Below are 14,708 nucleotides of genomic sequence, written 5' to 3'. Positions count from 1 at the left end.
GGGATGAGGGTGCCACCTCCCGCAGTGGCTCTGGGCAGGAGCTGGTTGCTCACTTCCCCATTTGGTCTGTGTTGGGTCACCCCCTCAGGGCCAAGGGGAAAGGATCCTGGGGGATGGCTATCAGTCACTGTGACAAGAAATAAAAACTGCATGGAGGACCAAGTCCCAGGTCAATAGCAAGGCCAAAGCCAAGGTTATTATTTAGCTCTGAACTGGTGGCATCTTGAATCCCGAGCAACGCCGAACACTGGCCACTCCTGGGCAGCAGAGGGGGGAATCCCAGACCTCAGGGTATGGAGGAGGGGCCCAGAATCACCAAGCCTGGGGTCAGCAGTCCTGCTCTGGCGATGGAGAGCTCCTCAGCAGGCGGCCGGGGAGAAGTCAGCCCCACAGCGGGGCCATCTCAGATGGTCTCATCGTCGCTCATGTCCCAGATCTGCATGGAGAAGGGGAGAGGCTCAGCCGAGATGTCCCACTGCCCGGTGGGGGGCACACAGATGCTTCAAAACCGCAGCAGTCATGGCAGCTCCCACCTGCAGTACCACTCCCTTGTTTCTGAGGGACTGTCACCCCATTTCTGTACAAGGAAACCAAATCTCAGACTTGCCAAGGCGTCACTAGTGTGTGAACCACCTGGTGGAACCGACAGGGGAGGGCTGGGATTTGCACTGGGGAATGTGCCTCTGCTCACCACCTGCATGTCCACCTCGGGGTACCGTCCCTGACCCAGCCAGCCTCCACTCATCCTGGCTTCTGCAGCACTCACCCCCACCCCAAGCCAGCTTGTTCTCCTTGTGGTCCACCTGCCCTCTGGAAGGCAAGCTCCCTGAGGGCAGGGATTCTGGCATGGGCACGTGCTGCCTTGGGAGGCTGCACCCTGGGCACCTGCTCCATGTTCCCTCTAACTGTAGTCCACCTGCCCACACTCCCAACTCACACTAGAGAGCTGGCTCAAGAGCAAGCCCTCCCCACCAGCCAGAGTGGAGGTGGCCTGGAGCAAGACAGTGGAGACAGCCAGATCCTGCCACAGTCCCTCAATGCGTGTCCTCCGAGTCTGAGCCTCGCAGTGAACCTGGGGAGCAGGAGGCCCCAACGTGGCTGTGAGGAGAACTGAGGGACCCAGCAAGAGCCACCCTGGCCGACACCCCCATGGGCCCAGGCCCATTCATTCCCTGCAGTCCTTGGCGTCAACCCCCAGGGAGAGAGCCCAAGGCCAGCACAGCAGGTCCCAGGGCCCCTGGCACCCAGGGCTCCCTGGAGGGCCAGTCCCTGAACCTACGCCTTCAGACTTTCAAAATTCCTAGAATTGGTTGCAAAAGGCCACCTCAGTGCTAGCAGAGCTGAGAGAAGGAACAGCATGTTTACATGAGGCTGGCCCGGGGAGATGGGAGGCCTGGCCAAGGTAAATATCAACACCAGCTTGGCTTTCAAAGTCAAGGACGTCGAAAATAAATAGAAGGAAATTTCCTCTCTCCTGAGGACCCAGCTCCCAGGCTGAGGGGAGGCAGCCTTCTCACTGCCCCTGTCTCCCGAGGCCAAACTATCTGAGCTCTCGGGAGGGGATTGCCAAGCGAGGTCTAGATGCCAGCCCAGCCAGGCTGTGGATGGGCCGGTCTGGGGTCCAGTGACCAGGTGTCCCTATCTCTGGGTCAGGTCCCCACCGAGCTCATCCTCAGTGCGGCTGGAAACTCCCCCAGGGTGGGACTGAGCAGTGCAGGGCAGGGGAGCTGTGTTTCTAACAAAGGTTGCATTTAGGAGCTCCTGGATCTGATCTCTGGGTTCTGATGGTCTGAGTGGAAGAAACTGAGCCCCTGGAGGGTTTGCCAGCACAATCCATCCATTCTTTCAGTCTCCCATTCAACGAACACACATTCATGTAGCCAGCTCTGTGCCACACGCTGTGTAGACCTGCTGCGAATACTCCCTTTCACTCCTCACATCTACCTGTGAGGTGAAGATGGAAACAAGCCCAGAGAGGTAAGGCAATTGGCCTGAGATCACACAGCAAGCAAGCTTCAGTGCTGGGAACCAGGGGTGTGTGGAAAAGGGCGGGGCGGGCTGCCTGGAGGAAGGGGCCGAGGTGGGAGGTGATGGGGCATGATGGAGAATGAAAAGGGTGAGCATTGTGGGCCGTGTCCTCCGGGTCCTCCTGCCCAGTCTCCTTGGAGGGCTGCCAGCCTGGGCAGGGCAGGGTCAGTACCAAACAGCAGTGCCCTCTGCAAATGGGTGGTTGGGGTTCTGTTCATAAGAGGACTCATGCCTGGGCCAGGGCTGGGCTTTATAGGAAAGTAGAAACTTTCAGGGAAGTGTTACCCATTTTATCATCCATTTTACTGGGTTTTTAGCTATGGGGAAGAGGCATAGGTGCTCAGCCACACTGGGACTGGGTGGCCTGGGACTGGCCCTGGAAGGTGCCTGGCTGACCCCTTGCTCCTGGACAGATTGAGCCACTCGAGGGGATGCGCCTGCTGGCAGTGCCTGAGCTGTGCAGGGGATCTTGCGAGACACCCAGAAGGCTTATTGTGCGGGGATTATTATTTTGTAAAATGCATTTTACAAAACCACTCAGGGATTTTCCAGAGCGAATCTCTGGGGCAGGGACGGGCTCTCCACTGGCCTTGTCCCATTGGCTGGGCTCAGAGGGCAGCAGCCATCTTCATTTGAAACCTCAAGAAATAACCAGAACAGGGACTCCTGGGGATAGGGACAGGGACTGGAGTGGGACTGGGGGCTGGGATCTGCAGGCTCTACTGTGTCCTCACCGCAGCTGTGTCCTTGGCAGTGCAACTGGTGTGGAGAAGGGGCACAGTGAATGTCCTCTTAGTGAAGATCATAGTAAACTGGCACATTTTAAACAATATCAATACTCAGTGCCGACAAGGGTATGGCAAAACACTGCCACAAGAGAAGTATAAATTGGTACCATATTTTTAAAAAGATTTGGCAATATGTAATACAAACCTTTAAAAACGTTCAACCCTAAGGAAAAATGATCTCTTTGTAGGTAATATCAAAGCACACCTGGAAACCCCAATAAAATAAGTGCTAAGATATCCTTAGAATACAAATGAAAAAGTATTTAGTAAGAGCAAGATATAAAATTGACAACAACCAATTATAACCCACCACATGCAGTGCAAACAATGTTTAGTTCAAAACAGAATGAAAGAGGCCGGGCGTGGTGGCTCACGCCTGTAATCCCAGCACTTTGGGAGGCCAAGGCGGGTGGATCACTTGAGGTCAGGAGTTCGAGACCAGCCTGGCCAACATGGTGAAACCCCGGCTCTACTAAAAATACAAAAATTAGCCAAGCGTGGTGGTGGGCACCTGTAATCCCAGCTACTTGGGAGGCTGAGGCAGGAGAATGGCTTGAACTCAGGAGGTAGAAGTTGTAGTGAGCTGAGATCGCACCACTATACTCCAGCCTGGGCGACAGGGTGAGACTCTGCCTCGAGAAAAAAAAAGAAAAGAAAAGAACCCATTATATTGGCTGGGCACAGCGGCTCGTGCCTGTAATCCCAGCACTTTGGGAGGCTGAGGTGAGTGGACTGCTTGAGGCCAGGAGTTTGAGACCAGCCTGGACAATAGAGCAAGACCCTCTCTCTATAAAAATAAAAACTTTAAAAAAATTATAAAAGCAGTGAAAAAGCTAAACACATGGGAACAAACCTAACATCAGATGTACAGAATCCATATGAAGCCTCTAAAACAGCTGCGACAGTCCTAGAAGAATCTCTCCTGGAAAGACGTAAACTGGAGTAGATAGAGCCACACCCCTTGTTTCTGCACAGGACGATTCAACATCCATAAAGATGTCAGCTTTCTCAAAGTGAACACATTAACAAAGTCTCAATTTTCAAAGTTAACAAATGTTTTCTGGAGCCGGGCGAGCTGGTTCTAGGCTATGTGGAAAAACAGGAAGCAGAGACAGCCAGGAAACCCTCCGAACAGAAGAGCGGTGAGAAGCCCCCACCATGGGCCGAGGGAGACGCCATGAAACCCCCGAGGAGGAGAGGGTGCGTCAGCACGGAACACTCAGACGGCCCGCAGGACACGACGAGTACAGAAACGAGAAGACCATGTCCAAGAACATGTGGAAATCAAGGATTTTAATGATAATGGCCTGAGGAGTGCCATCTCGGCTCATTACGAAAAGATAGACTTTTTAAATAAATGATATGAAGAGAAGTAGAGAGTCACTTGGAAAAAGATAAAATTGATTCCATGCCTTACCCCGCATGTTAGAATCAACTCCAAATGGGATAAAGATCCAAACATTAGAGAAAATGAAACCATAAGAATACTAGATACAAACACGGGTAAGCTCATTATAGCCTGGGAGTAGGGAAGGCCTATGATCCCAAATCCATAAGCAATAAAAAAATGGATACACTGGACTCTGCAAAAACACATGCATGCAATATGCACAGGAAAACAGTCAAAAAGGCAAACTGAGAGAAAACATAACAACATACCATAAAGGGCTCATCTCGGTAATAGACAAAGAGCTCTTAGAAATCAAGAAGAGAGGCCAGGCATGCCTATAATCCCAGCATTTTGGGAGGCTGAGGCGGGAGGATCACTTGAGCCCAGGAGTTCAAGACCAGCCTGGGCAACATAAGGAGACCCTTTCTCTACAATAATTTTTTAAAAATGAGCCAGGCATAGTGGCATGTGTCTGTAGTCCCAGCACCTCAGGAGATAGGAGGATGGTGTGAGCTTGGGAGGTAGAGGCCGCAGTGAGTTGTGATTGCACCACTGCACTCCAGCCTGGGCAACAGAGAGTGAGACCCTGTCTCAAAGAAATAAATAAAATTCAAGAAGAGAAAGACCAATAGACCAAATTTTTAAAAAGTGGCCAAAGACACAGCCAGTTCTCAGAAAAAATAAGCAAATGGCCCTTAAACAGAAAAAAAAGATGCACAGCCCTACTCATAATAAAGGAAATGCAAAGGTTTCTTAAGACACAAAAAGTACTAACCAGAAAAAAAAATGGGTTTGCATTTCACAAGATTTAAAATTTCTGTTCTTGGAAGGATACCACTGAGAAAATGAAAAGGCAAGTTGCAGACTAGGAGAAAATATCTCTATATTAAAAGAACTTGTATTTAGAAAATAAAGAGAACTCTTACAACTTAATAATAAAGAGACAAAAACTTGATTTTTGGGGAAAAGATTGGAAGAGAAACTTCACCAAAGAGGAAATATAATGGCAAATAAGAAAAGACGTGCAGTTTGCAGTCCTCAGGGAAATGCAAATCAAAACCATAAAGAGACAGCGTACCCCACCTCCTCGGAGAGCTGAAGCTAAAGGCCAGCGATGCCCGATGTCTGTGAGGATGTGGGGCAGGAAGGGCCCACACACTGCTCCTAGTGGGGATGGAAACTGGCAAAACCACTTTGGAGAAAGGTCTAGTGACTGTTTAAGTGTGCGCTCACCATGTGATCCAGCCATTCCACTCCTGTTTACTCCAAAGAAACGAAAACACATGTCCACAGAAAAACTTGAGCCAGAATGTCCACAGCAGTCTTACTCAGAATAGGTACAAACTAGAAACCACACAAATGATCATCAACGGGAAAGCAGAGAAATTGTGGTGTATCCGTACAGTGGATACTCCTAAGCCATTAAACTACTGATGCGTGCGACAACACATATGAATCTCAGTGTCTTTATCCTGGGTCAAGGAAGCCCAACTGGAAGGGGTGGGGAATGGGGTCGAAGGGTACGAGGGGTACGAGGTGGCAGTTACGTAGTATGAATAGTCTGGAGGTCTGATATACAGCACAGGACTACTGTTAATCATGCTGGACTGTATACTGGAAATTTGCTAAGAGTAGATTTTAGGTGCTCTCACCACATGCTATGGGAGTTCACAGATGTGTTAATTTCCTTGACTGTAGTAACCATTTCACTATGTGATATAAAGATATCTTATACACTTTGAATATATACAGTTTTTAAGAAAACAACCCTAACACAGAAGACATCATACTTCATATTTCATTTATATGAAATCCTAGAAGGGCAAAAACCCATCTGTGGTGACAGGAAGTAGATAATTTGTCACAACTCAACAAACTGGACACTTAAAGTGGGTGTATTTCATTGTATGTAAATCACACAATACAGCTGATTGAAAAAAAAAAAAGCTGCACTGAGATAACGCTGGCAAGAATCTCACTGCTTCACAATATGTTCTGATTGTGAGCCTGTGGGGGAACCACTCTCATACCTCCCTGGTGACACACAGAGCAGTCCAACCCCTGCAGAGGACAATCTGGCAACAGCCACGATTCCTGCGGCTTGACTTTTGACCCGGCCATCTCACTTCTAGGAGTCCGTCCTGAAGACACACCACCACTATACGAAAGGATATTATCCCCTGCTGCACGATCTCTTACAGGAAAAGACTGGGAACAGCCCAAGAGGCCCTCAGCGGGGAACCCGCTGACTAAACCATTTGATGCACATCCACACCTGGACTACTGTGGCCCTGAAACACAGTGAGTTCAATCAGCTGATACGGGGGCTCAGTTCTGGGATTTCTTTAGTGAAAGAAAAGAAGAAAGAAATGCAGAGTATCTGTAGCATACCACCTTTGTTTAAGAAAAAAAGGTTTTTAATTTTGCAAATATAAACACAGGAACGATAAAAGGAGAAATTAATTTAAATGCCTCCCTATAGAGGGCAGGTGGGGATGAGGGCGAGACTGTTCTGAGCATGCCTTTTAATTTTGAATCATATATGTTATATATTTTAAAGACTAAAAAAGGAAACCAAAAATACAAGCAACAACAAAATAAGTAAACTGGAGTTAGTCAAAATTTAAAATTTTTGTGCTTCCAAGGACACTATTAAGAAAGAGAAAAGATAGCCACAGAATGAGAGAAAATAATTGCACATCATGTATCTGATAAGACACTTGTATCTAGAATATATAAAGACAGGAGTTTGAGACCAGCCTGGGCAACATAGTGAGACCCCATCTTTAAGAAATTAAAGAAAAAATATAAAGGCCATTTACAACTCAATAATAAAAAGAAAACACAATTTAAAAATGTGGCAAAAGTCCAAGCATGGTGGCTCATGCCTGTAATTTCAGCACTTTGGGAGGCCAAGGTGGGAAGGTCACTTGAGCCCAGGAGTTCAAGACCAGCCTGGAAAACATAGGGAAATCCTGTCTCTACCAAAAAAATTTAAAAACTAGCTGGGTGTGGTGGTGCACACCTATAGTCCCAGCTACTCTGGAGGCTGAGGCGGGAGGATCCCTTGAGCCCAGGAGGTCAAGGCTACAGTGAGCCATGACCATGCCACTTACACTCCAGCAAGACCCTGTTTCAAAAACAAAACAACAAAAAAAAAAGGGCAAAGATGTTGGATAGACATTTCTCCAGAAAAAGACACAAATTGCTAAGAAGCACATGAAATGATAACTCAAACATAATTAGTCATCAGGAAAATGTGAATCAAAACCATAAGCTACCACTTCACACCCACTAGGATGGCTGCAGTGAAAAAGCCAGATCATAGTAAGTGTTGACAAGGATGTGGACAAACTAGAACCTTCATACGTTGCTGCTGGAAATGTGAAATGGTTCAGCCACCTCATAAAAAACAGCTGGCAGTTCACCCCAAAAATTAAACACAGTACCATATGGTACAACAATTCCAGTCCTAGGTAATTGCCCAAGAGAAACACAACATGTCCACATAAAAACTTGTACACAAACACAGTAGTATTCATAGGAAAGTATTCATAAAAGTTAAACGTGGAATTCATAATAGGAAACGAGTGGAAACAATCCAGTTTCCACCAACTGATGAATAAACGAAACGTGGTCTGTCCACACAGGGGAATGTCACTCAAACCCCTGCCTCCACTCTCTTCCCGGCAGCCCTGAGGACAATGGTGTCACATGTTTGCCCCCATTTTACAAAGTAGGGGACTGAAGCACAGAGAAAACAGCAGAACTTGTCAAGGAGACCAAGCTAGCAAGGGCGAAGGAAGAGGCCTTTTCCACTTTCTCTCACTACTTCCTGTTAAACATAATTCCCTCTAAAGACGATTAAGGACAGTCTCTGATTCTGCCCTCTGGGCCCCAGACACTCTTCCATTCACCGCCTGTCACGCAAATGCACAATAGGTGCCCAAGAGCAACAGCACACACCCACCAGCACCATGAATAAACCTGGGCAGCTGAAAGGACAGGCCAGCTCCTGACCTGGCTCCCAAGTCCCCACCTTGGTATGACCCAGTTCGGAAGGCAGAGCCCATGGCTTGGACAGTTAGGGAGAGGATGGCATCAGCCTGTGCTGCTCTCCGCTGGCAAGGGTGGGCTCAGCCCCTCTGGTCAGCCTGACCTGAGCACCTCAGCGCTCCCCACTGGCCGCTGCCCTGCAATGGAAGAGGGCAGGGATGGGCTGCCACTCTGCATTAGGGGAAGAGGGACCTTTCAATTGGGCCCATCACAAGGAATGAGGGAGAAGGCTCAGCCTGGACCACACACACCCAAAGGGCCTTGAGGTTTAACTCTCTCCAAAGGAGACAGACGAGTTTGAAAGGAGCCCTCATCATCCAATTTCAAACTTGGGTCCCATTTCTGGACCACACTGCCTGAAGCATGCCATGAACTAAGGTTCTTCTTTTATAAACACTGTAATTACCTTGGGAATGGCACAATTATATTTCTGTGTGTCCGTTAAAAGCGTTCATTTGTTAAATGTAAACATTTAAAATAAGGCTGGGTGCAGTGGCTCACGCCTGTAATCCCAACATTTTGGGAAGCCAAGTCAGGCGGATCACCTGAGGTCAGGAGTTCGAGACCAGCTTGGCCAACATGGCAAAACCCCCTCTCTACTAAAAATACAAAACTTAGCTGGGCATGGTGGCATGTGCTTGTAATCCCAGCTACTCGGGAGGCTGAGGCAGGAAAATTGCTTGAACCCAGGAGGAAGAGGTTGCAGTGAACCGAGATTACGCCACTGCACTCCAGCCTGGGTGACAGAGCAGGACTCCATCTTTTTGAGACAGGGCCTCACTCTGTCACCCAGGCTGGAGTGTGGTGCCATCATAGCTCACTGCAGCCTTGACCTCCCAGGCTCAAGCAATCCTCCTACCTCAGCCTCCTTAGTAGTTGGGACTACAGGCATATGCCACCACACCCAGCTAATTTTTTATATTTTGTGGAGATGGGGTCTCCCTATGTTGCCCAGGCTGGTCTTAAACTCCTAGGCTTAAGCAATCCTCTGGCTTGGCCTCCCAAAATGCCTCCGGGAAACAATGGGGGTGCTAACCCCCACTTCTTCTGCAAGAGGCTGCTAGTTTGCTAGCCCTTACTGAGCACTGCCAGGGGGTGGCTACAGGGACTACAGGAGAAAAAGGAAAGGGGACATCCAGAAGATGATTCCAAGGAAGAACCGCCAGGGGGGCTGACAACAGAGAGACACACGCCCAGGAGAGCTAGGCCTGGCAGGGCTGCTCGGGACACGGAGCCCAAGCACAGCCCCGAGGCCCAGAGAGGGGACAGGGCTGGCGGGGCTCCCAAGGCCAGAAGGCTGTGGGCTAGGGCTTGGTCCGTGAAGTCCTAGGTCAGGTTTATGGACAAGAAGAGACAGGGAGGTGGCCTGGCAGGGGCAGGAAAGAGCCGAGAGGAAGGAGCGGCTGCAGGCCGTGGAGACTCCCCAGCCGGGAGCCGAGGATGGGAGGCAGGGCTCACTCCAGGGTCACTGCGCAGGCTCTCGATGCCCACAAGAGAAGGATCTGTTGTCCCCACAGGTATCCGTCACCCTGGTTCTTCTGGGGTGTCCATAAGCCTCTGGCACTGTTCCACCCACAGGGCATCAGACTGAATTTCTCAAAAAAACAATCCCATCGTCTTTCCCAAGTTTTGCAGCCTTCAAAATCTTCCCCTTGCACAGAGGGAGAGTGAAGTCCAAACTCTTCAGGGCCCTAGGCCCCCAGCCCTGGCCCTGCGCACCCCTCCAAGCTCCTCACCCCGGCACCCTCTCTCTGGCCCACCAGATTCCAGTGGCCGCCGCCTCCTGGCTCTCCCCTTGCTCAGCCTTTTCACAGGCTTCTTTGGCTTAGAAAGCTCCTCTCCGCAGCCCCTCCCGCACAGCTGGCTCCGCTGGGTCTGCAGCGACTTCCCTGCTGGCCTACCTTATTCTCAGCCCTCTTGGTTCCTCCTGCGACCCCACCATAATTTGCTGTCACCTTGTAGTCTGTGCATCTGTCTGACTTCCCCAGGGGACTGCGTGCTGCGTGAGGGTAGGGCCTGGTCTGTCTGGTCACCACTGTGTCCCCAGCCCTGGCTCAGAGCCTGGTCTAGTAGAGAGGCTTTGCAGGAACAATGATTCAGAACCATCTGTTCTGGATATGATTCCATAGGGCAGAAAAGAAAGGGGGATTTTTGGTGTGACCATAATACCTGAGACACACACAGTCAAGGGCGGGCCCCTCGGCCCAGCTGGCTTCTGAGGACTCCAGCACGTCAGGCCCTTGGACTCCAGGGCCCAGAAGGACGGGGATGGGCGGGGGCAAGCACTGTGGGCATCCTCAGGCAGGAGCAGCTGGGGCGGCAGGCCAGCTTTCTGAGGGAAGTCTGGGTCCCAGGCCACTGATGCCCTCATTCTCCTTCCTGGCCTCACTGTGGGTTGGCTCTAGGCCAGAGGCCACAGGGACGCACAGCGGTGGGTACTTCTTGCTTCTGGACTCTAAGAGGCCCCAGGCAGGATCGGGGCTGGTCAGAAAAAGGGTGCTCTGCAAGGTACTAGCTGTGGGGCTCTGCAGATGGGGGGCCTCACGGGTTAACCATTTCCCTTGCTGGACCCAGGTCTGCTTTTGCAGCCATACCTGGGCCCTGGAGAGGGCCACAGGGAAGTGCTGCCGGGTGAAGGCCCAGGGTCTGACTTCCTGGCTCCCAGATTCCTGCCCGGAGCCCCATCGCAGCATGGGGACCTGGGGCAACTCAGAATTAGCCCTGCCTACTCTCACAATGAATCCAGAAGCAAAAGCTCCCAGATCCCTTCACCCCTGGGCCAAGGATGGCCGGCGTGACTGCTTCAGACTGCTGGTGCGGGCAGATGAGCAGCCTGAAGGAGTGAACCAAGAGGGAAGGGAGCGGGCAGACTGCACAAAGCAGGGAAGGCCAGAGCAGATGGTGAGGCCAGCCTGGGGCTGATGGTTCATGCCCTGTAGGGACTTGGGTGCCCTTGATGTCTGCTGCCAGCAGCCCCAGCCCTTGCCCTTGCCCACCCTCCATCCCCAGCCTGTCGCCATCCTTCAGCAGAGATGAAATGGGTCTTCCCCCTCCTGTCCCCAGAGGTCTGCGGTTCAAGCAATTCTCGTGCCTCAGCCTCCTGAGTAGCCGGGATAACAGGCGTGCGCCACCACGCCTAGCTAATTTTTTGGTATTTTTAGTAGAGATGGGGTTTCACCATGTTGGCCAGGCTGGTCTCCAACTCCTGACCTCAGGTGATCCGCCCACCTCAGTCTCCCAAAGCACTGGGAGTGCAGGCATGAGCCCCCGCGGCTGGCCTTGTGCTCCTCCTGACACACCACCCCGGTGCCTCCCTTTGGAAAGACACCCGCCTGCCTTCCCACTCTTGTACTCTAAGCACTCACTGCCTCCTCGAGCCTGGGCACCAGACTTCGCAGAGGAATTAAGACGAAACCCCTCTTCTCAGGGAACCATTGCCCCAAACTCAGCTCTCCAGACACAGGCAGCTGAGGGCTGAGGCAGGGGGGAAGATGGGAGCAAGAAGGAAACAGAACTGTGGGGGCTACTTCTAGAGTCTTCTGAGGGAGGAGTTCTCCCAGCCTTTCCAACCCCAGCCCCCTGCTGCCAGTCCAGAGAGCACGTGCACTGCCCCATGACACCCACTGCTCCAGGGTTCCAGGAACAAGGTTAAGGTTCTACTACAAAGACAGTCATGGCCAAGGCAGCTGGTAAGATGTAAAGCGTGACTTACACAAGGAACATCAGGCAGCCAGGGATGAGGAGATTAAAAGGAGAAAACGACAGGCTTCATGTTGGCAGGGTGGGGCTGCTCCTGCACCGTGGGGTCGGTTGGAGGACGCCGCCATCTAACTGTGGCCTGTGCAGCTGATTAAGGGCACATCCAGGGAGGGGGCAGCAGACCAGGCCTGTGCACACATGTGGGCTGGCATGCCACCTCCAGAGGCATTCCATCCCCCATATCTTCCCCACTCCCCCTACAAAGATGCTCAGGGCTGGCATGCCACCTCCAGAGGCATTCCATCCCCCATATCTTCCCCACTCCCCCTACAAAGATGCTCAGGGCTGCAACTGACAAGGAGCGAGGAGTCTGAAGGAACAGTCTCATGCCTCAGAACCTAGACCCAGAGGAAGGTCAGCACCTCTGAGCAACAGTTGAGGCACAGATTATGCTCAGCCGTTCCAAATGTCACCTTCTTCACTCCCAAGAACAGAGCCCAGGCTGGAAACACAGAGACCTGACGCCCGGGAGGGGGTGCCCGGGAGGATGCCCAGGGGACTGTCATCTTAGAGGAGGAGCAAGAGGGAAGCAGAGGGTGGTTGAGAGCAGCTACTAGGCTGGGAAAGAGGAAATATGGAAGACCAGATGAGAAAAAAGGGTCAGTGTAGCAGTGGGGATACCGGTGTCTCCAGGGACCTAGGTGAGAGGTACACGGGCCACAGGAAGGGCCACGGCCCATGGCAAGGTACATCTGCCAGTGTCTTTTGTTTTTCCCTCCCAGGAAGTGCTAAGAAGCAAATATGAAACCTGCCAAGAGGAAATGCTGACATCTTAGCCTTGCAATCCTTAGTGAGGTTTCCGGCAGAAGACTCTGGAATTCCCAGCCCACAGCGACAGGCTGCTCTAGGTCTCCCCCTCTTATTAGTCTGGAAAATGGACCTCAGGGTCCCGCTATATTTAGCACCCTCCCTCTGGGGATGTCGCTAAGTAAGCACCAATATCTACACGATCTCTCCTGGAGTGTTTACTGCCTAAGTGCAAGGACTTGTCCAAGCACTGGTTAGAAGCAGACTGGCTTTGGGGCTCTCAGCTCCTGATTTACCAAGTGACATTCAGAGGAGGGAGGTTTCAAGAGCAGTGGCTCCCGCCGCTGACGCGAATGGCTAACAACAGGATGTGCTGTTCAGTGCTTCAGCCTCTCCACTGCATCCCTGGCCCTGTGGGAGGAGGGCACGGGCCCCAGGCTTGTTTGCCTTCTTCCAGGCTTCAAAACATATTTTTAAAATTAGATGGTAAGAATACAGGGTGATTTTTGTGGCACCCACATGCTTTCTTTCAAGATATGATTTATATGTTTGGCCCACATTTTAAATGAAATGGTTATTGAGATAAATGGCCATGCTGAAGGTTGTGAAATGGTTTCTGTTATGTAGTTCTTATTTCCAGTTCCTTAGAAAAGTTTTTGAAAAGTTTCCCTTTAAAAAGGCAGACACTTTTACATGTTTGTTCTCTACCTCAAAGGGCTTTTGGGGTCAACATCAGAGAGAGGGAGAAGAGGAGGAGGAAAACTGGAGAGCCCAGAGTTCCAGGGTGAGGTGGGGAGGACGCAGGATATAAACACACCAACTTCACTTGGTGAGAAGGGACATCTTGCACCTTCAAATAATGCAAATGCAGGTGACATGGCTTCTCAGGAGAGAGGCATGATCCAATCCTAGGGAGGCATGTGCTGGCAAGGTGACATCCTCTGCCACTGGGCCGGACCATCAGAGACCAAGTAACAAGGCAGACACTGACCCACTGACTCTATAAAGCTTCAGGCAGCAGATAGTCTGGTACTGAGATGAGGATAACCAGGAATACAGAGGTAGAAACAGACCCACAAACACGGGCAGGTGACTTTCAACAAAGGGGGCACAGTAATTTGACGAGAAAGGACAATCTTTTCAACAAACATTGCTGGAACAATTAGATAACCACATAGAGAAAAATGAACCTTCACCCTTAACTCATACCCTACATGAAAATTAACTTGAAATCAATCACAAACATATATGTAAAAGCTAAAGCCGGCCGGGCACGATGGCTCACGCCTGTAATCCCAGCACTCTGGGAGGCTGAGGCGGGTGGATCACGAGGTCAGGAGATCAAGACCATCCTGGCTAACATGGTGAAACCCCGTCTTTACTAAAAATACAAAAAAATTAGCCAGGTGTGGTGGCGGGCACCTGTAGTCCCAGCTACTTGGGAGGCTGAGGCAGGAGAATGGCGTGAACCTGGGAGGTGGAGCTTGCAGTGAGCCAAGATTGCACCACTGCACTCCAGCCTGGGTGACAGACCAAGACTCCACCCCTCCCCCCACCCCCCAAAAAAAGCTAAAACTGTAAATTTTTTAGGAAAAAAAAAGAAAAATCAGTAAGACTTTGGACATAGGCAAAGATTTCTTAGGACACTAAAAGCAGGAACTGTAAGAGAAAAATAATTATTAACTGAACTTCAGAATTCAAAACTTTTTCTCTCTTAAAGACAACATCAAGAAAATGAAAAGGCAAGCCAAAGACATTGGGAAAATATATGCAATACCAATAACTGACCAAAAAACTCATGTCTAGAAAATATAAGACTTTTTTTTTTTGAGATGGGGTGTCACTGTGTTGCCCTAGCTGGAGGACAGTGGTGCAATCACTGCTCACTGCAGCCTTCACCTCTTGGTCTCAAGGGATCCTCCCACCTCAGCCTCCTGAGT

At 50.7% G+C, this 14,708-nt stretch overlaps 1 protein-coding gene across 4 annotated transcripts in view; it reads right to left on the bottom strand.

The window, feature by feature from the left end:
* Positions 1–163: 163 nt before the first annotated feature.
* The window catches only part of ATG7 (autophagy related 7), a 280,261-nt gene continuing 265,716 nt past the window's right edge, over positions 164–14,708 (bottom strand). For all 4 annotated transcript variants that reach the window (XM_003826264.5, XM_055109495.2, XM_055109493.2 and 1 more), the window contains one exon: positions 164–436. In XM_003826264.5, coding sequence (XP_003826312.1) covers positions 404–436 — 33 coding nt within the window. In that variant the 3' untranslated portion in view covers positions 164–403. The remainder of the gene's footprint in view (positions 437–14,708) is intronic.

Source organism: Pan paniscus, chromosome 2 (assembly GCF_029289425.2).
Source record: "Pan paniscus chromosome 2, NHGRI_mPanPan1-v2.0_pri, whole genome shotgun sequence".
NCBI classification, from domain to species: Eukaryota; Metazoa; Chordata; class Mammalia; order Primates; family Hominidae; genus Pan; species Pan paniscus.
The sequence above is the reverse complement of the archived record's forward strand: the minus strand, read 5'-3'. Positions and strand labels throughout refer to the sequence as shown.